The sequence below is a fragment of the Colletotrichum costaricense genome (genome assembly GCF_030867565.1).
Source record: "Colletotrichum costaricense strain IMI 309622 chromosome Unknown Scaffold_20.1, whole genome shotgun sequence".
In the NCBI taxonomy this organism is placed as follows: Eukaryota; Fungi; Ascomycota; class Sordariomycetes; order Glomerellales; family Glomerellaceae; genus Colletotrichum; species Colletotrichum costaricense.
This window is the reverse complement of record NW_026848249.1, coordinates 198263-218755: the sequence shown is the minus strand read 5'-3', so window position 1 is coordinate 218755 and position 20493 is coordinate 198263. Positions and strand designations below refer to the sequence as shown.

At 52.1% G+C, this 20493-nt stretch overlaps 4 protein-coding genes across 4 annotated transcripts; 1 reads left to right on the top strand and 3 right to left on the bottom strand.

The window, feature by feature from the left end:
• Positions 1-25: 25 nt before the first annotated feature.
• On the top strand, positions 26-3387 carry CCOS01_14235 (ABC transporter; the record flags this gene model as incomplete). Its single annotated transcript, XM_060462379.1, has 2 exons — positions 26-2601; positions 2655-3387. 2 exons carry the CDS (start codon positions 26-28, stop codon positions 3385-3387), a joined length of 3309 nt encoding a protein of 1102 aa, XP_060306864.1.
• Positions 3388-4489: 1102 nt separating this feature from the next.
• CCOS01_14234 (uncharacterized protein) lies at positions 4490-7279 on the bottom strand (the record flags this gene model as incomplete). The annotated part of the gene is made up of 2 exons (XM_060462378.1): positions 4490-4678; positions 4817-7279. The coding sequence occupies 2 exons, from the start codon at positions 7277-7279 to the stop codon at positions 4490-4492; spliced, it is 2652 nt and encodes an 883-aa protein (XP_060306863.1).
• A 10746-nt stretch (positions 7280-18025) lies between these two features.
• CCOS01_14233 (uncharacterized protein) lies at positions 18026-18238 on the bottom strand (the record flags this gene model as incomplete). The annotated part of the gene is made up of 1 exon (XM_060462377.1): positions 18026-18238. One exon carries the CDS (start codon positions 18236-18238, stop codon positions 18026-18028), a length of 213 nt encoding a protein of 70 aa, XP_060306862.1.
• A 479-nt stretch (positions 18239-18717) lies between these two features.
• On the bottom strand, positions 18718-20254 carry CCOS01_14232 (beta-1,3-glucan-binding protein; the record flags this gene model as incomplete). Its single annotated transcript, XM_060462376.1, has 2 exons — positions 18718-19654; positions 19710-20254. The coding sequence occupies 2 exons, from the start codon at positions 20252-20254 to the stop codon at positions 18718-18720; spliced, it is 1482 nt and encodes a 493-aa protein (XP_060306861.1).
• Between the last annotated feature and the right edge of the window lie 239 nt (positions 20255-20493).

The following is a 20493-nucleotide window of genomic DNA, read 5'->3' as shown; positions in this document are numbered from 1 at the left end:
GCAGCAGGAACAACACCAAGCGAACATGACCGTCGTGGCCAAGGGCGATGCCCCTCCCCCGCCATCCCAAGAGGAGGTTTCCGCCTTCTTGAACTCCATCTTCACCGCGACCACTTCCGCCGCCTCAGTCGATGCCGCCTACGGTCTTTGCGAAGTCCTCAACAACACGGTCGGATACCAAGGTCTCACCCATTATGGCATTCTTGCCGAGATCAAGAAGGCTGTTGCCAACAAGAAGTCTCCTCAGCTTCGCGAGTGCGCCCAGAACCTGCTGGGTGCCCTCTTTGAGCGCATGCCCCCCAAGTCACCCTTGAGCGAGGTTGTCTTCCTTGTTCAGGATGCCACCCTCGTTCCTGCAGCCCTCGACGCCCTGGCCGACAAGGGCTCCGTCGTCCGCGAGTCTGCTCAATATGCGCTGGACGCTCTCTTCAACAACTTGAGCGCCGAGGCTCTCGTTGTCGGTCTGCTGCCCGTTCTTCACACCTACCTGTCCAAGAGGACCGGAAAGTGGCAGGGAACTGCTGCTGCCCTCCTCTTGCTCCAGAAGATCGCCGAGAAGGCCAAGCAGACTGTCGGCTCCACCCAGGAGCAGGCTGAAGAGCAGGATGTCCTCCGTGAGGCCATCGGAACAAAGCTGGCTGGCCTCATCCCCATCGTCGAGGGCGGCATGCACGACCTCAAGGCCGAGGTCGAGAAGCAGTCTGTCCAGACTATGACCGCCCTTACCGCCCTCCTTTCCAACGACGACGTCGCCCCTCGCGTGCCTCTTCTCATCGATACCATGCACCACCCCTCCACCGAGACTCTTCGCAAGGCCATCCACGCCCTGTCCATGACGACCTTCGTCGCCATCGTCACCTCTCCCGTCCTTGCTCTCTTGACGCCCCTGCTGGAGCGTTCCCTCAACACCCCCTCTACCGCTCAAGAGGTTCTCCGCCAGACCGTCGTTGTCGTCGAGAACCTGACAAAGCTGGTTCACGACCCGATCGAGGCCAGAACCTTCTTGCCCAAGTTGCAGCCAGGTGTGAAGGGTGTCTACGACCGCGCTTCCCTCCCCGAGGTCCGAGAGCTGGCTAAGAGAGCATTGGATGTCATTGAGAAGGCCATGGGTGACGACAAGGATGTCATCGAGCGTGTCTCGAGCGAGGACGTCGGCAAGATCCTTGATGCCGAGATCAAGAAGAGCGGCGGCCTTGCCGTCACCGACATCTACAAGGTGGCTCGCCCATACATCTGCGAGCAGGTTGCCGAGGACGTCAACCACCGTTTTGTTCAGCGCATCTCTGCACGCATCGCTCCCTACCTGCAGGCCTTGGCCCCGAGCTCTAATATTGCCATCGCCGACAGCGTTCAGAAGTACTACGTCGAGGAGGACGAGCGCAAGTACGGTGTTCCCGAGAAGGAGGACGACGGCGAGACGGAGATTGTCAATGCCCACTTCTCCCTGGCATACGGTGGCATGCTGCTGCTTTCCCACACCAACCTGAGACTGCTCAAGGGTCACCGCTACGGTCTTTGCGGTCGCAACGGTGCTGGCAAGTCCACGCTGATGCGCAGTATCGCCAACGGCAAGCTCGAGGGTTTCCCTCCCCAGGATGTTCTTCGTACCATTTACGTCGAGCACAACCAGGGTGAGGATGCTGATATCAGCATTTTAGACTTCGTCCTCAAGGACGAGGAGATCGCGGCTCGCGGTCGTGCCAAGGTCGTCGAGGTTCTTGATGAGTTCGGCTTCGGCAGTGGCCCTGACGAGCGCCAGTCCCACAAGGTCGGCTCCCTGTCTGGAGGATGGAAGATGAAGTTGGCTTTGGCTCGTGCTATGCTGAAGGGCGCCGACGTCCTGTTGTTGGACGAACCTACTAACCACTTGGATGTTGCCAACATCGCCTGGCTCGAGAACTACCTCAAGACCCACCCCGACATCACCAGTTTGATCGTTTCTCACGACTCCGGTTTCCTCGACAACGTCACCACGGATATTTACCACTACGAGCCCAACAAGAAGCTTGCCTGCTACAAGGGCAACCTCGCTGCCTTTGTCAAGGTTCGCCCCGAGGCAAAGAGCTACTACACGCTCTCCGCTTCCCAGGTTCAGTTCAAGTTCCCGCCCCCGGGTATCCTGACTGGTGTCAAGTCCTTGACCCGTGCCATTATCCGCATGACCAACGTCTCATACCAATACCCCAAGGCCCCCAAGCCCTCTCTCGCCGAGGTTACTTGCCAGCTTACTCTGTCGTCCAGAGTGGCCATTATCGGCCCCAACGGTGCCGGCAAGTCCACGCTCATCAAGATTCTTACTGGTGAGGTCATTCCCAGCACCGGAAAGGTCGAGAAGCACCCCAACTTGCGTATCGGTTACATCAAGCAGCACGCTCTTGAGCACGTCGAGATGCATCTTGAGAAGACCCCCAACCAGTACCTGCAGTGGCGTTACGCCAACGGTGACGATCGCGAGGTCCATATGAAGCAGACCCGTATGCTCTCCGACAAGGATCGCGAGCAGATGGATAAGCTCATCGATCTCAAGGACGGCAAGTCTGCTCGTCAGCTCGAGACTATCGTTGGTCGTCAAAAGTACAAGAAGACCTTCCAATACGAGATGTAAGCACAATCTAATTCCCGAGCCACATGGCAAATGTCCTAACAAAACGTAGTAAATGGCGTGGATACCTTCCGAAGTACAACACTCAGGTGTCTCGCGAGACCATGATCGAGTGGGGCTTCGACAAGCTCATCCAAGAGTTCGACGACCACGAAGCATCTCGCGAGGGTCTCGGTTACCGTGAGCTCCAGCCCACCGTTATCTCCAAGCACTTTGAGGACCTCGGTCTGGATCCTGAGATTGCCAACCACAACGAGATCGGCTCCCTGTCCGGTGGCCAGAAGGTCAAGGTTGTTATCGCTGGTGCAATGTGGAACAACCCTCACTTGTTGGTACTCGACGAGCCGACTAACTTCTTGGACCGTGACTCCCTCGGCGGTCTCGCCGTTGCCATTCGTGAGTTCAAGGGCGGTGTCATACTCATTTCCCATAACGAGGAGTTCGTCGGCGCCCTGTGCTCCGAGCAGTGGCACGTCAACGACGGCCGTGTCGCCCTCCGCGGCAACGCCGCTATCAACCTCGGCTCCTTCGAGGACAACAGCAGCGTACCCGGAAGCGCCATCGCCTCCACCGCCGTCTCCTCCGTCGCCAACAGTGCCGTCAACAGCGCGGTCAACTCTGGCGCCGAGGATAATTCTGAAATGAAGTTCCGTGCCAGAAAGAAGAAGAAGAAGACCAAGAAGGAGCTCAAGGAGCAGGAGGTCCGTCGTCGTCTGAGACACATTGAGTGGCTCAACAGCCCCAAGGGAACACCCCACCCTCCCGACACGGATGACGAGGAATAAGTTGGACTTTACGACGACTCACGAAAAGACGGTTAATACTGAGCGATACCTTGTTCTTCTTCTGTGGTGCTGGGTTTAAGAATGAGAGAGAAAAGAGCATGACCAGAACATACACAGACGAGGTCGACCTCTTTTCCTAAGAAAGAAAAAGTTGGGATTTTTTGCTGCTTTCAGAGATATCTTGGGAATAGAAGGGATTGGAGGGGAACAAAATAAAGGGAAAGATCACGTAGAGACGTCGTTCTTCTCCCCTACCCCCATCCGTGTCCAGACGGGATTAGAAGGCGTTCTGCATATAGACGGGATCCAGGATGGGCTCTTTTTTTTGTCGTGCTTTTTCTTATGTTTTCGTATGGTGGATATTGTCTCTGCCCCCTTCAGAGATTGTCGCGTTTAGTTAGACATTGACAAAGACAATAGCCCACTCTAGACAGCCTTGCTTGGAATGATGGAACGAAAACTCGATTCGAATAAAAATTGCACCCTTCAATCCCTTCTGTTTCGCATGTGAATGTCAAGGGTCCATAGTCACAGCTGAGGAGGACGAACTCTCAGACCCATCGTTATCATCAACCGCTCAGGACTAAATGCCAGTGATCTATACGGAATTCGTGTTTTCGAGGCCAAAAGGCATTCTCACAATAAATACATCGCACGAGTAAGGTAAAATGAACGAGGAATGTGGCTCAATTTTCTCTAAATTTGTGCTAGTGGAATCAAATGCCAACACTTGGGCGTATGTGTGCGTGTCTGGTGACCATCATCTACTTCATGCCCTATCCTAAGTTCCAACCTGTCCCCCCTGTCCTTTGGTTTCGCGATGAGCCACCTCATACTTGATCATAATAATTAAGCTTTATATGTAAGTGTTAAAGATATTTTGCATGGCATCTTTTGTAAAATGGTAGAAAAGAAATGAAAACAAACAAGAGCGCCACTGATCATGTCGTGGTCTGCTCAAGCTGGGATCTAGGTATCAAAGCCCCTCGCAACTCCGTCCCATGTCTATATCGTTGCGGGAAAACGCCCACTGTACAATGTGTGTCGCCTCGTACGGCTCATGAAAATAGTAAATAGCATCAGATCCAACATGGTAATTCTTTTACCACGAGAAGGTCATGAGCGCGGGGTTGAGGGCAATGGGTAGGAGCAAGTGACTGGCTGAAACGGTGGCCATAGGAAGGATGGCGACGAAGTCGGTGATGCGCCAGTCATGGGGAACAAAGTCGGCGACGGCAAGAATGATCATGCCGGCGATGAAGATGCAGGAGAAGAGCATGGAGAATTTGAACTAGTCACAAAACGTTAGCGTCGGCTCGAATGGAATACGAAGTGGTTGAGATTGGAATGCATGGCCATGCGTAAGCACCACTGGAATGTGGAGCAAACACCTAGCATGAGCAAGGGAGGGTGGTATATAATGACTTACCTTCTTCAAAACCTTGGGCACCTCAATGAAGAAGTTGGAGAACTCGGCTTCCTTGGACGTCGAACCCCACGTCATGTCGATCTCGAACATGTGAGCCAAAAGGGCTTGGCTGACGTGAAGACTGAGGCCACCGAGGAAGATGGCGAGTAGGAATGTCCACTTGAGGTTCTCGAAGAAGGCCATCAACAAGCTCTTCTCACCAAGACGGTAACGCATGATGGCGAGGGCGACGTTTCCAAGACCGTTGAAGACAATGATGATGGAGAACCAAACCTGCCACGAGTCGACATAGTACTTGTCAAGGTATCCGTTGTACCAGCCCATGAGGAAGTAGTTGACCGAGGTCATGATCCACGCAGCACCGATAGCGTAGTAAGTACCAATGTATGAGACGACGGTGATCTTGGAGGTGAAACGAATGTTGCTGAACAAGAAGGTGCGGAACAGCGGGGTGAAAGGACCTCTCCAGAGCCAAGTGCGGATGGGGTGGAAGAGAAGCTCGTTGCAGCCGTAGGCGTACTTCTCCCAACGGGCAAGCTCATCGTACACAGTAAGCGATACACCCTCCTTGAAACCTTCACCAGCCCAAGCAGCTAAGCGAATAATGTAGCCCTTGCACTGGAGACGAAGCGACATGTCAAAGTCCTCGGACACGTGTGACTCGGACCAGAACTTTTCGTATCCATCCTCATCGTAGTAGCCGACCTGCTGAATAGCGCTCCAGCGAAGAATAGCGTTGTGACCGACGAAAGGAGCAACATCACCGTTGGACACAGTGTACCGAATGGCGCTGTAGATGAGGTTGGTGAAGAAAGTGATACCGTTCTCGAAGTAGGTGTGGACGACCTGCATGACACCAGACGAGAATTGCATGATACCGACATCGGGAGACTGCTCCATCTCGGAAACGGCGTCGAGGAAGCAATCAGCGGGAACTTGGGTATCAGAGTCGATGATGAGAATGTAGTCGCCAACACGAATGTTACCGTCAGCCCATGCACGGCCATCGTCCTCGAGAACCTCCTTGAGAGCCTGTTCGTAAGCCTGAGCCTCGTCGTGCTGAGTCCATTCGTTGGGGCGGTTGATGGCCTGGAGCTTTTCTTCGACCTTGAGGGAGATCATCAAACCAAAGTTCATGTTGGAAGCCTTTTTGAACTTGCCCTTGCGGGTAAAGCCGTTCTCGCCGTGCTTGGGGCGGGCAACCCATCCAATGCTGTTGTCGGCGTAGAACTCGATACGAGCGCGGCGCTCCTCCTCAGAAATCAACTGGAGACCATCGTCGTTCATGAACATGTTGGCAGAGCCACCCTGAAGTTCATAGGTGGACATGGCCTGCTTGATGGATTTGACAGTAGGGACAATGACACCACCGAGACCCTCCTTGTAGACAGGGCACTGAACGGTAACGTGGGGCAGGAAAGAGCTTTGCAGCCTCGGAGGGGGGCGAGCTGAGTAGAACTTGGAGTTGATGGTCAACTGGCGAATAGGTCCGAAGATCTGAGCCAAGCAACCGACAATGACCTGGGCGAAGAACAAGGTGAAGAAGATCTGGAGGGGAAAGAGGGCGACGAGAGCCAGACGAAGGTAGTCTCCATCGACAGAGACTTCGATAGCCAGCTGTCTCCAGGCAGCACCGAGGGAAACGACGACGAGAACCAGAGTGACGGACACCAGGTAGGTGTTGAGGAGGTGGACGGGGCGCTTCTCGGGCTTGATCTGTCCGCTTTCCTCATCAATCTCGTACTCGCCAACGTTGGGACCCTTCTTCTCGTCACCCTCCTCGTCTTCAGCACCGGCTTTCCAGACAAGCTCCATGAGCTCGGACTCGATAGCCTTGGCTCTCTGTACAAGATGGAGCGCATCGTCATCCCAGACAATGAGGAGGCCCTCGGCAGCGATGAAGGCGGCGAATTGGTGCTTTCTCGCTCTAGGAAGGTCCTCAATAGTGGGCAGGATCTGGACTCGGAGACCGTTCATCAGAGGAACATCGACGGCGTCAGGCGACCACTGAAGAAAGGTCTTGATGACACGCGAGTTCACCGTCATGGCGCACTGAACGTTGAGGGCTGCGCAAGCCTGGGCAAAGGGGGAGGTGCCCAATTGGGGAGGGCAAGCCATGTACTGACCCCTGGACTTGCGCAGAAGAACACCCTCGACCTCACCAGATCCGTCACTGACCCAGAGGTGGGAGCACTGCTGCTGGTAGAGGTAGTTGACCATGACTTCATGCTTAATGTCGTCGAGGAACATGGAGCTGCCATTGGAGTGCGTCGATCGGCCAGAAATGGACTGCGGACGAGAGTTGTAGCGAGGAGTCGGTGGCTGGAGTTCCATATCGTTCGTGCTCGTTCTGTTCGAGTCTTTCTCCATGACTGGAGCCTGGTTGCCGCGAGCGGGCTGCGGTGGGCTGCCACGGCCGGAAGCTTCAGGCTTCTCAGCCTTGAAGTAGCCACCGAGACCCATCGTGTTGATGACAGGCGAGGTAGCTTCTGAAAGTTTTCAGAGAGTTGTCGACCAAGTTTGGTACGATTCGAGCTACTTGAATATTGTTAGTACCTCTCGCAGTCACAAGCTTATTCCGAGTGGAACGAGCACAGCATGAAGGTCGCGCACCTCTGGATGTTACACAAAGACAATGCAGTGGGTGTTGCCGTGTTCGAACTCGGATCGAACAAAGTAAGCTTGAAAAGACGATGAAGCCCAAGCTGAGGCAAGTGACCAGGCTGAGGGGGAGGTCAGGTGGGCAGTGATAGCGAGTGTGTAGGCTTCCGAGTGGAACCAAAGGCTGATGGTAGCGAATGTATGGAAACGTTCAAGCAAGCATGAACAAAGGCGCCGAGTTGTCGGATCGAGTCGAATTAAAGTCGAGTCGAGGAATGTGGACCGGAGGGCGAGAGTCAAGCCTAAGAGGAGGCACGAGACAGCGCAAACAACCTCGAGGTCTCTGATGGGCGCCTTGAGGGTTAGTCTTGTAGACGATCTCGAGGGATGAGAGAAGGGAAGGCAAGCCAAATAGTGGTCGAAGACGAGGGAGGGTTCAAGAGGTTATTGAGGAGGGTAGAGACACAGCAACAGGAGGAGGATGAGGAGCGGCAAGAAACAAGGCCAGTCCAATCGGGGAAAGCGTCGATGAGCCTCGCCAACACGACCAAGGGGTGGGTGTGCAGACGGATAGCGCAACAGGCCAGTCTTGGAGGCGAGGAACCGGCGGACAGAGCGAGCGCAGGTTGGTGGGCAGCGGAGGGGGAGAGTGAGTGGGTAATAGTTGGTAGGATGGTTGAGTAAGAGAGGAGAAGTCTTGCCTACTAGCCAGACCCAAAAGCTTTGGCTAGAGCATAGACTAGAGGCAGAAGACAGAGCAAGGGGGGGTGGGATGATGAGAAGGGAATCGGGAAATGCCCTACGGCGAGCGGTACGGACGGATACACCGTTCCTTGCCCGCCTTAGACGAGCTGCTGGCCTGCCACTGTTGCCGAGGGGAGCGAACGGGTTGGGACGTGAGAGGGGAACGTGGTGATGGGATTTGCAAGAACCGCCCGGTATACCGTATAAGCGAGTGGACGGACTGGATGGGTACAGTACCTAAGGTATGGTATTCTTCTCTGTTTACGAGGTACTGCGTACAGTTGCGCGGATGAGGCACGGCGAGCCAAGGTTCCGGGAATTGGGTGCTGAGAGAGCGGGCAAAGAGGGCAAAGACAACAATCGGACGCTGGGGCGCTGCCCTGGTCTGCACGGGTTATCTTGGAAGGCGTCTACTTTCGTGGGAGGGCGTGTCTAGGTTCCCGTCGATTGGGATATGATGCGATGTGCTAGCGACCCTACTACGCAGTACGTATGGCAGCAGCCGTGTTCTGGTTGTTGGAGATATTCGCGGTGCTCGCCACGCTGAAGCCGGGATCACTAGTTTGAAGTGTGGACGAAGCGAGGGATCGGAGGGGGATTAGAGCGTCTCCGTAGAGGAGGGGGGATGCAAAAGAAAGGCGCGCTTGGAAAAGCAGCAATGACTGGGAATCCCACGTTCTCTTCTCGGGGTGGAAATGAAAAATAAGGGCGACGATGCAGTGGTTTAATGGGACAAGGTGCAGACGAGACTGGGTATAGAAGCCTGCAGTGGAAATTGGCAGCTTGGCTTGAAGGGGTTTAGTCCACGCGGAAGAATAACGTGAATATCGAGAGGCTAGAGGGGAAGAAAGAGAAGTGAGAAGTAAAAAAACTATTACGGAGTAGTTTCTACCTTGGAAACCACAACGTACTTTTCAGCGCCGAAAGCCATGATGCCCGGATACGGCAAGAGCAACAATGAGAACAAGGGGGCGTGGCTCTGGGAGTTTGGGGTTGGGGGGAACCTGAGGAAAGGACGACCGAGGAGTGAGGACATCGTGGCTACCCGTACCAACGTGCCAAGGACAAGGGACAACTCTGTGTGCTGAATGGGAAGGTGCAAGTAAGAATTATTGCGGGTTACGAGAGACATTGGGCCAATGGAAGTCGTTCCAGGCAGAAAAGCAAGGAACAAGGGAAAGAAGGAGGGGTGTGGGAGGTTGCCCTGCTGCTCCTGCCTCTGCACACTCTACTTCATAAGGTACCAGGGGGTGAGGTCCGGGATCAGGGGTGAGGATGGGGCCAGCCGGCCGAAGATTGACAAGGATGGAAAGAGACGGGCCACCGGGCTCCGCTTACTTTACTTTAGCGCCGCGCCTGTGCCTGAGCCGAAGCCTTGTCTTGGTCCGTGCTTTCCCTTGTCTGATGGAGAGCTCGTGCCAATTGTGGGGCCCTCGGACACACCAAGTAAACACGCTAGGTGCTGCCGGGACCAAGTGGAAGGCACCGCTTCTTCGGCGACCCAATGTTAGGTTCTTTCCTTGACCTGAGATGGTAGTCTCTTGGCTCGTCATCTTGACCTTTTGGGTCCTTGGGCTCGGACTTGCTTCCTCACATCATTCTCCTCTTCTATCACCAGAGAACACGCAAGCTCACCAATCCAGACTTCATATTTGGGACTTTGGGGCTTTGATATTCAACAGACACGGGTAGCCATGGCGGCCGATAGCTGGTGAGCGGTTACCGGGGTGGCGCTCTGTCATTTTCACTCGTGGCCCATTCTAACCTGCTTCCGTCTACTCTCCCGCTTGCTTTCCTTTCAGCCTTTAGAAACTTCGTCGCCAAACGGAACACACTTCTTTTCTTAGACCTCACGCACACACCGACATCTTGGGAGCCGCATCTGCGGATACGCTTTGCCGACCACTCAGGGATCGACATCACCGACCTGTCAAACTCGCAATCCCACCCGTGCTACTTCCTACTACCCGGTCCGTATCCCGACTTGATGCCGGCACCGTTGCTGCTTGGCATCTATCCGTCTCTTTGTTTCTCCCTCACCGTCCTCTCCGTGCACCACTACACCTGAGAAAATCGTCCGAGACCGAGAGCCTTCATCATGACCCCATCGCCTCCGGCCCCGTACACTGCACAAAGCGCCGAAGATATCAACGTTCTATGAACACAATGATGACAGTATTTGCCCGAGACAGCGAGACCCACGAGGCCGCACACCACATACGTCTCCTATCTGCCAGAGTACGGATTTGGATACACCAAACCATGCTTGTCTGCATCAATCATAGCACTAGAGCCGAATAACGGCAGACCGCCACGACTGACATGTGGCCGCTGCCTGAGAATTTGCTGCTAGCTCGCATTGTCCTCGCGGCAAATGTACACCTCTTGTCTCGAGTCAGAGATGTGATATCAACGGGACATGCATTATCTTATTAGGCCACTGCTGCATTGCTCTACGGCGTATGCCTCCGCTGCTGACAGTATCAACGGGTCCAGGTGGCTGACAAACGTCGCATTCCGTATTATCAAGTCACACATCTATTAACGCTTTTTTTGAACGTCTTTCGCCAACGTGCGAGAATCCGAAGAAGTCAGCTAGAATAGAAGCTGTCGCCACGATTGAAAAATTCAGCCGCACTTGTCGGAGCTGTTATTCGGCATAACGATGTTGTTCCTATCACGTGGAATTCGGGGTCCAGCGAACGCCTGGTCATTGTTACCTACCAGCATCCCCTTGTTAGCCATCGACAACTGCGACAAATGTCGCTAATCTCAGCAGCCAGACGATCAAGTATCCAAGTTGTCTTGAGGCGATAGGCTGGAGGGCGGTTTCCAGCGATGTGGATGAAGCCGCCCGCCCTCATCTCCTTGCGCCACTAGCCTGTCACTCTATCGGTTCACAGGACAGGACCAGATATCCTTAGATATGTTGCACGATGCCTTATCCAGCCATGCCGAGACCACATTTTAACACTTCAGGCTGGCTGAGAAGTGTCCCCACCAGCGGAGGTGCTAATATTCAATAGCCACAACTTGAAGCTGGACCCTTGGCCGTCGCTGCGTGGCTGCGTTATGCATCAGGATGCCCACAGGGAACCAGACTCTTGGTGGGAGGGGCACAGCCATTGCGTACGAAACTGCTGCCACGCTTCATGTTGGCAACTCTATGACTGTTTGACAACGCTGCGGCTGTAAAGACAAAGACACAAAATTGCCGAATCCGGACCATTTTCGATGCCTTGGGGCGAACAACAAAGAAGCTGAGTGGCATTTACCAGAAGTTGAGGATGACGTGCCGAATGGAATCTCGCGGGGGTGGCAGAGACCCAGATAAGGTCATATCGAAAAGCGAAAAACCGATCAACAGGAACGTACCCGTTCGTCTCACGCCTTACGAAAGCGATATACTCCGTACCCAGCTTGTCGCAGGGCTTCCCACAATGAGAAAGAGTGTCCGTAGGTACCTCAGCGTCCTTTTCACTGCTCTGTTCAGCATTAAAGCAGCGACAATAGCATGGGTCCGTTGTGCGAAACAGGGGTTCGTCCATGCTTGGTTGCATGCCACGCTAAGCAAACGAACAACGGGTGCCCGGCTCATTAGCCACAGGAGAGAGTCTTTTCTTGGACAGCAGAGAAAAGAAAAGAAAATATTCAAAAATATTATGGGGCGCTAACAGAAAACAGATGGAGCTTCTGGAACGCCCAAAGCTAGGTACCGTGTACCGGCAAGCTAACTGAGAGCGGCGCTCAAAGCCATGATGACACCGCTAAGAAAAGATGAGACGGCGGCGCGATACCTGACTCTGGCCGACCAGGACGGTGGTTTTTCTCATGAGCTGATCGGGTCTTTGTCCATTGTTGCCCTTTGAGAAGGGGCTGCGAGGCACTGCAACGCCCATCAATCTCGTATTTTCTCCAGCATGTTGCGAGATGCAATCCTCGAGGACAACGTTCACGTCATCCATTCTCAATCTCTGGAAACACCGCCTTGGGCCATTAGATGTGGCCAATCACTATGTGTTTGTGAGAGATCTGGCGGTGCCCAGATTGACCCTCTCACTATCCAGCACGCCATCTCAAGTCTGATATCAACAGTTCCAGGGGGATGGACTCGCACAAGAAAAACAGCCATGGATTTGAGAGAAGCACTTCTGCCGGTCGCGCAAGGGGGCGGGCGACTCGGCCGAAGTTGCTCAGCATTGGGTTGCTTCACCGACGGTCGTTTCACTCTGAGCCATGGCTGACGTAACAAATCATTTATTCTACTAGCATCTTGAGAGCCCACCAGACCCGCTGGAAGCTGAACACTCGGTGCACGGCAAGATCAATTCCAGACCCGATATCCGTTTCTTGTTCGTGATCTCCAAATTTTCCGACATGTTTTTGCGGGTACGAGCACACCACCACCATGAGCTACCTGTACATTGGGGAGGGTCAGTTGCATGTACCGATCCGAAAGCAAAACACAGTGAGTTGATCCTCGAAAAAAAAAAAAAACGAAAAAAAGAATAAACACGACTGATAATCAATGGCTCCTCAAGGCGGTCTATCCTTGAGTGTGCCCAACCCGCCAATTCTTCGTATTCGGCAGGGAACTTGCATCAAGCAGCAGCAGAGAAGGATGCTGGCCGGGTATATTCCAGCCAATCCAAGCCACTACAAGCCACACACACTCATTCGCACCATACACACTCGCTCACACACACTCATGCACATTCTCACCCAACTTTGGCGTGCTCAACCAGTCAGCTCGTTGACCGTTTGAATCCTCTACAGGAGCAGCATAGAAATCGAGATGATGGCTTGTGGCGACTGACGCCAGGAGTGAGATATGACGCGCTGCGAACATGAACCCAACGGCTCCGAGGCTTACCCTTGGAAAAGCCCGTTCGTTGGATGAGAGGGCACCAAGATTCGGTCCTGTTCATCAACCCACCTTCTCACCTTTGAATGCCTCAACCGCCGCCTTTCACGATGCAGACTGGATTGCCACAGCACCTGTCAGCAAAAGTGACAGCACTTGGAGTATAGGCAGGGGTACGCCGAAGCGAGCATGTCAAGGCCCAATATCAACCTGGGCCCCCTGTCATCTCATGCAATTAAGCTTATCAAGGACCACACTGCCTGGACTCGCCGCTCAACTATCGATATCGCAACTGCACTTTCTATCAGAATCTCACCATATTGGCGTCGCGCCAAATCAAGGCCTCATTCCCCGTCGATAGCATGCTTACGCCCGTCTTATTCTCACCAATGAGGCCAAACCTGGCACGCTGTCGAGTCAAGCCTACCATCTGTCGACGGTGCAGCACATATAAGCTTTTTGACTGAATTCTACCTAGGCTTCGGCAGCAGCCACACTGGGCCACAGCCCACACCTCATTTTCCTCCCCTTCTCCCCCACAAGCCCAGCTCTTTACGTCCAATCAGCGACGGGCGATGTTGAGATGGCAGATATCGTGGCTCAAGTAACAATTTCCACCCAAGTGAGGATAGGGGGTAACGCAACTTTGGCGCGCTCTTATTTCCAGGAGAACACTACGCGGCCTTTCTACTCGCTTCCCCTCTAGCTACGACCATTTTCCGCGCACGCACTCTCCGATCCGTGAAAACAGAGAGGTAGGCTATAATAGGTGGAGAGGGGTGAATGAGAGCGAGGTGGGCTCTCTAGACTTGTCGTTGTCAAAGTCCAATATCGTCCAGGGTCTTCAGCCGCAGCCGCGACAACTACCTAACTTACAACGTGGGATGTCCCTAGGCGACTCGCCGGTGGCGTTCTGTATCGCAATTTCACCTCAATCCGCCATCCTGGGTCCTCGCAAAATGTCCGCGTCGACCAACTCTGGACTATCGTCGACTGACGCGTGCGACTTTGTCCGTGGACCGTTGTCACTTTGTGTCTCGCACTCTTCTCTGTTCCCGGAATAGCAGTGTCATCCATGCTGTCGGGTGCGAGCTTTTCCCGGTCGTCACCCATAGTCTTTTCCACTATCAAGTTCCAGGCTTCAGGTCCTCAATCACACCTTTCGCACCCCTTGTCGAGATAAGACTCGACTGTGATAGCACAGCAGGATTTCGCAATCCTCCATGCGGCGGAAGCATGTTGCCGGCAGCCGACTCTCTCACCTTAACCGTTAACGTCCTGCTGTAGCCTTGTCGCATGCTGTAGGGACGTACTCGACTCATCTGCCGAGCATTCAAGCGAGCAACTCTGGTGTCGCGACTTCAACACGCACGCACGCACCGCCCGCCCACTTACACGGCCAGGGTCACGACGGGCCTGCCGTCCGGTGTGACTGACAGCTCACCCTTGACGGCAGTATGCCGGCGACAGGCGGCACGCCTCAGCTCCTATCTCTTGTCCCCGCTCAGTTTGTTAGGAAAAAATACTATCCGTAGCTTGATCTAGCTTGTCGGCGAAATTCCTCGGGTCCCGGTGATCTTCCGACCCACCGGCATGGGTGGATGGATTGTACACTATGTACTCCGTAGGCAGTCAAAAATTGCGGGCGGATCCTCCGGAGAGAAAAAGCGTGAACGACCCCTTGTCGGGCTGTGACCTTGTGTACGGAGAGTATCCAGGCCAGGCCGGGCCAGACCCATACGAATTGGATACCTCGAAAGAGGCCGCACAACGAGACGTGTTTGCAATCCACTTCTGGCAAGAGGAAACAAACCATCGAAAAAGCTCCATCAGCCCATTTTTCAAGCTGAGGTCAAGGCGGCGTTTCTCCATCGCGAACCCCAGGACAAACGAATTTACACGTGTACGAAGACCCTGGGATGCGGGACATTCCCTGCTTATAGCACTCGCTCCGATATCTTGCCCCCGCCAGATTTGCCTACCGGTGTAAGAGGTGTATCTTGTGGCGACCTGAAGGATCAAAGACGGACAAGATCTCATACCAAGAAAAGGGTCCGTGGCATAGTAGGCGACGTCAGCTTGTGTCTGTGACAAAACCAAAACCAACAGTCGGGAACTCGTGTAAATCGGCAACGACGGCTGGACCCAGCATCGCTAATCGTGGGCCGCGCGCGCACAAAGACTGTGCTGTGCTGCCCAGCCTTGCCGCGATTCCGGGCGTGGGACCGCCCGATTTTCTTTCACTTCACGGCTCGCACCGAAAGGTTCTGTGACAAAGGATGTCGCCGGGGCAGCTCGTATCTGCGCTTGCGTCGCTTGTGTAACGCGACACATGGCCATATCGGACGCCATGCGCGAAATATCGCAAGTGGTAAACGTGCATTCAGCAGTGAGCAAGATACACGTTCGCATCAAAAAATTCCGTCCGTAAACTGCAGCACAGCCTCACGACTGAGAGCCCTGGAAAGTCTGCTCTTCGGTCGGCAACCCTCGACAGGGAGACTAGCAATCCCTGCCGGGGCTTCCTGATTCCCAAGCAGCCGGGCACTCGGCAACTGGCCAAGTTCCCATTGTGCAGTGTTGGTGGGGGATTCTGTACGAATGCTCCATCGGTGGATGGGCAGGAAGAGAACAAACAGCCCCTCTCATCCACAATGCCACCCTGATTCATCAACACACTCATCATGCGAATCCTCGCAAAAGTCCCAATTTCCCATCTTCGCACTCTTGTCCATTATTCCCGCGTTGACCGAGTCCCACCGAATGAAATCGCGTCACTTATCCGTTCCCTTTGAAGTAACAGCGAGTCTTCAATCACTGGTGAGAGCCTGAGGCGTGTGTGGGTGCGATCGCCCGCTACCACATGCCCTATCTAATGGATCTTTCTTCTCCCACTGATGAGTGGAAATGCTGTGGATCTGAGTGGTATGTTCACTACTTTTCCCCCATACGCTTGCTCATAACCTTGAATTTCATTGTTGTCCTTGGACTTTGAGTGATTGAATCCTTCTCGTTCCCACTTTGTGTGATGAGGATCGAGATTGGCGGCCGCTTCACCTTGGGCTCTCCATGGTGAACCGAGAGGTATCCACTGCGGTGACCCCAAGGTGTCATTGACCTGAAGCTCACCTTGAACCTGAACTCGTGGGTTCTGCCAACACCTCCCGATACTACTGCTTTGATACACGGACGGCTCTCACCACTACTTGTCCGCGCATGGCGACGTCGTAGAAACAGAGACAGCCAAGGGCTCACGGACAGATTCTGAGCCCAGTTTCTCCCGGTCAATCGGGGCTGCCATCTGGCATTCGCCCTTACTGCGTAGAGGTTCCTCTTCCCAGCTCTCGCTCCTCATCGCACATGGATACTACTTGTGTTTGATCACACTGATGACGCAGAAGGGATGACATGTTCGACTCACGGCAGATCTGGTATGAGACACGAAATGACATCGCCACAATCAATAAACCAGTACCCCCAAAAGCATAACTTTTCTATAAATAAGACAGAACTCCCCCACTGTTTAACTCTATCGTTTTATATTACTAAAGGATTACCATAGTATATATAAACGCTACCTTACCCTCAAATTCTATACTATTTAACTTTAACCCTTTTTATAAATTACTTATCCTTTTTTTTATTTTACCCTCTCTCTTATTAAAAAATCGTTAAAATTATAGTTTTAATAACTTATTAATAAGTTAATATTACTATTTAAAAATAAGTAATTTATTTTTATATATAAATATTAAAAATCTTATTATTATAAAAATAATAATAAATATATTAAAGTATTTAAAAAAGCTTTTTAATAAACTTTTAATACTATTTAAAATAATTATTTTTAAATTATAAAAAAAAACTAAAATATTATATTAATATAGCCTTATTTATTTTATTAATATTAATAATACTTTTTTTAATATAAAATATATTAATAATATTTTATAACTATATTATTATATTTCGTAAATTATATTTAATATTAGCGAGGATTTTAATATTATTTACTAAGTTTTTTATTAAAGTTATTATTATAAAATTAGTTTAATTATTAATATCTTAATAAGTATTTTAACTTAATTTAAAAGCTCTTATAACTCTTAATTAGAGGTTTTTAAAAAACTTATAATTAGGCTTTTTATTTATTATAAATAAAGCTATTATAGTTAAAACTATAATACTATTTATAAACCTTAATAATAAGTAGTTAATAATATAATTATCTTTTTTTATAATAAATTTAAAAAAGTATTTTAATTTAAATATTAAATAAGTATTATACTATTTTATTAAAACTATATTCTTATATTTATAACTTAGAAAGAATTAACTTTCTTTGATAATAAGGTACTTAGAGACAGAACTCCCCCATGCTCTCTCTCCCTCGCCCCACGAGGTCTTTCTTCAACTCTATATTTGATGCGGGACAGTCTCACACGCACCCGGTTCGGAGGGAAGGGGGGCGAATTGGTCTCATTCGTGACTTACCCCAGCTTGTGCAGCCCGAGACCTATCTTTGAGAAGGAGAAGGAGAAAAAAAAAAAGAAGCAACATGCACGACAGAGTCGCAAGGCCTAGTCATCTTGTGTATCTGTAACACTGAGATCTCCGCCGCCCTAATGAAGGCTGATGTTTTTAATGAAGTTCTCAATCTTATTATACCCATTACAGTGCACCTTGCCGAAATCAAAGGAGGATGCAAATAAGTACAGATACAGGAGGGCAAATGGTTTCCTGACGGGAACGAAGGTACCTAAGCAAAGCAAGAAATGCCGGATACTAGCAGGTGTCCAGAGGTGCCGGTGGCAAGGCCCTACGCCCGAGCAATCACCAGAAAGTAGCATTGCATCCAGTGTCATCAGGAAAACCTGACAAAGGTCAACAAAACGTAAAAAAAGGCTTCGCGACGATCCATCCAGGATGGTGATTCGATGAGCTACGGCCGGCTCCCAAGGCCCCCAGTCTCCCGACCCTTGATTCTTGGCTTCAGGCTGTCACAGCTGGGTTTTGCCGCCACCCGACGCTGTGATAGTACACCAGTCGCCTGCCGCAAGGTTGTCTTTTCTGGGTTCATCGATTCCAGGCCCTTGTTGTACAGGTGTCGGCCGGGCGCTGTGATAAGTCAGCCAACTAAAGGCAGAACTTGGAAGTGTAGCATCTGCAGACTGTGGGAGCCACGGCCCACGAACAATCAAGGCGAGTAGCATGCGCCGTCTGACAGCAGCTGGCTGGTGTCGGTTACTGTGGTGGTGATGACTGCATCGGCCATATACCTGCCTTGAGTCTTTAAATGCAGGGATCTCAAGCCGCTGGCAGTGCCAAGGCTCTGATGTTAGCTGCCTCTTGGAAGTGTTGAAGCTTGGAAGTCATCAGTCAAGCTGCAGATAACCTGATTGTGGGCAACGATTGTTCGAATCATACGAAATTGATTATGCAAGTTTTCAAATTCATTAGATGGTACTAAGTTTGCATCTCCCAATATCCTAATCATAACCCAAGATATTGTCATCAAATATATGTGCTCAAAGCACCTGGGTAAGTAATTCCAGGTTGGTATTCCAGAGTAATCGCCTTCCGTTGTAAAATCCGCACCGCGCGCCCGTCATCTATCCCAATTGTGCATGTAGCCGTCTATATGTAAATGTGCGAAATATCCAAAAAGAGAAATGGCCGTTCGAGTGGACTTTTACAGCTCCTCGTTGCCGTCGCACTGCTGCCACATGGAAACCTTCTGGACAGTGAGCTCGGGCTGGGTCCACGTGGGGTACCACTGGTCCCGGGCATTCCAGAAGTCCTTCTTGGCGTTGGGGCTGCTTCCGACCCACGGCTTGCCAGACTGGCCATCTTCGAACCAGCCGTTGGTACCACCGACGGCCACGTTGATGATGAGGTAGAACTTCTGGTCAAAGGGAGTGTTGGAACGGCCAGTTTGACTCCAGACGTCCTCCAGGCGGGAACCGTTAGAGTTAGTCTGGGGGAAGTCACCACGCTTCCACATGGGTTCGTCAAAGTTGGTGTAGAGGACCTGGAGCAGGCGACTGTTGACGTAGGTGAAGAGGTACTTCTGGGACCATTCCAGACCGAAGGTGTTGAATTCATCACCATAGGTCGTGTGCAGGGCCTGACGCTTGTTGTTGGTTCTCCACCAGGCATCGTTGGCCTGGTCGGGGCCCCAGTGCAGCGCAGAGGAGACGATGTTGTTACCGCCCTGGGCATAGGTCCAGTTGTTACCGCGAGACTCCATGATATCAATCTCACCCGAAAGGGGCCAAGCACCATAGGTATCCTCGACGGGCATCATCCAGATAGCGGGCCAGAGCCAATCACCCTTGGGCAGCTTGGCGACAACTTCGACGCGGCCATACTTGAGAGTGGCACCCTTCTTGGTGTTGATGCGACCAGACTTAGTAGGGGGAACAATGGAAGAGTTGCCAGAAGTAGTGTTGGTGGCAGTTACACAGGCGGAGAACTCGGTGGAAGTGCAAGTTCCGTCCTTGAGCAAGTCAATCTCGGTGTCCTTTTCAATAAGAGCGGAGTCTTGAAGAGTGGGACGGATGACCAAGTTGCCGTCTTTGAGGAAGACGTTCTCGTTGTCGGCAGTGGTCATCTGGAATTCGCCATTACTGGAATTTGATTAGCGTGATGCGGGGTGAGAAGAATGTAATCAAGGAAACGTACCCAAAGCCGCCGACTTGCACCTCCTGGGTCCAAATGTTTGTATCCAGGCTGCTGCCGGAGAAATCCTCAATGAGCACAGGGCAGTACTTGTGTTTGACGACACTTCTGATACCGTCCCAGACGAGGAAGCCAGAGACAGCGAGACCAATAAAGATACCGACAATAGGAATGATGGTGACCCATTTCTCCTTGGGGTCAGCCTTGTCCAACCAAGGCTTCTCGATATCCTCCTTACGGATACGTCTGGAGTGGAAGTACCGCTGGGATCGCTCATCGAAGCGTGCGCCGATGGCACTGGACGAGCCGAAGCTCGAGGCAGGTCGGGAAACGGCAGGCGTGCCGAATGGGTTCGTGCCCATTGGTGTACCGGCCATGGGCCCTCTCTGAGAAGCTTGGGACTCGACACCATCGCCAAAAGGATTTCTGCTGTTTTCAGTGTTGGGCGTGCCGGGGCGAAGAGGGGTTCCGGTAGCAGTGGTGGCCTGTGAAGGCATTCCAGCTGCTGGGCGGGAGTAGTAGCCCTGATTGTACTGGTCCTGATCCATGATGGGTTATAGACGAAGGTTGAGGTTGACGAGACAAGTGAATGGCCTTGCGGCTTGACGCGGAGGAATAGTACTTGTTCCTCGAGGTAGTCGACGGTAAGCAAGCGTGGGTATAACGAATGTGAAGCCGCGAATCGTCTATAAATTTGCCGGGTTGTCGCAACGCCAGTGCAGATGAGTAAATGCTCGAGATGGCAGCGAGAAAGAGCGGCAAGGGAAAGATTTGTAGTGTTCCCAAC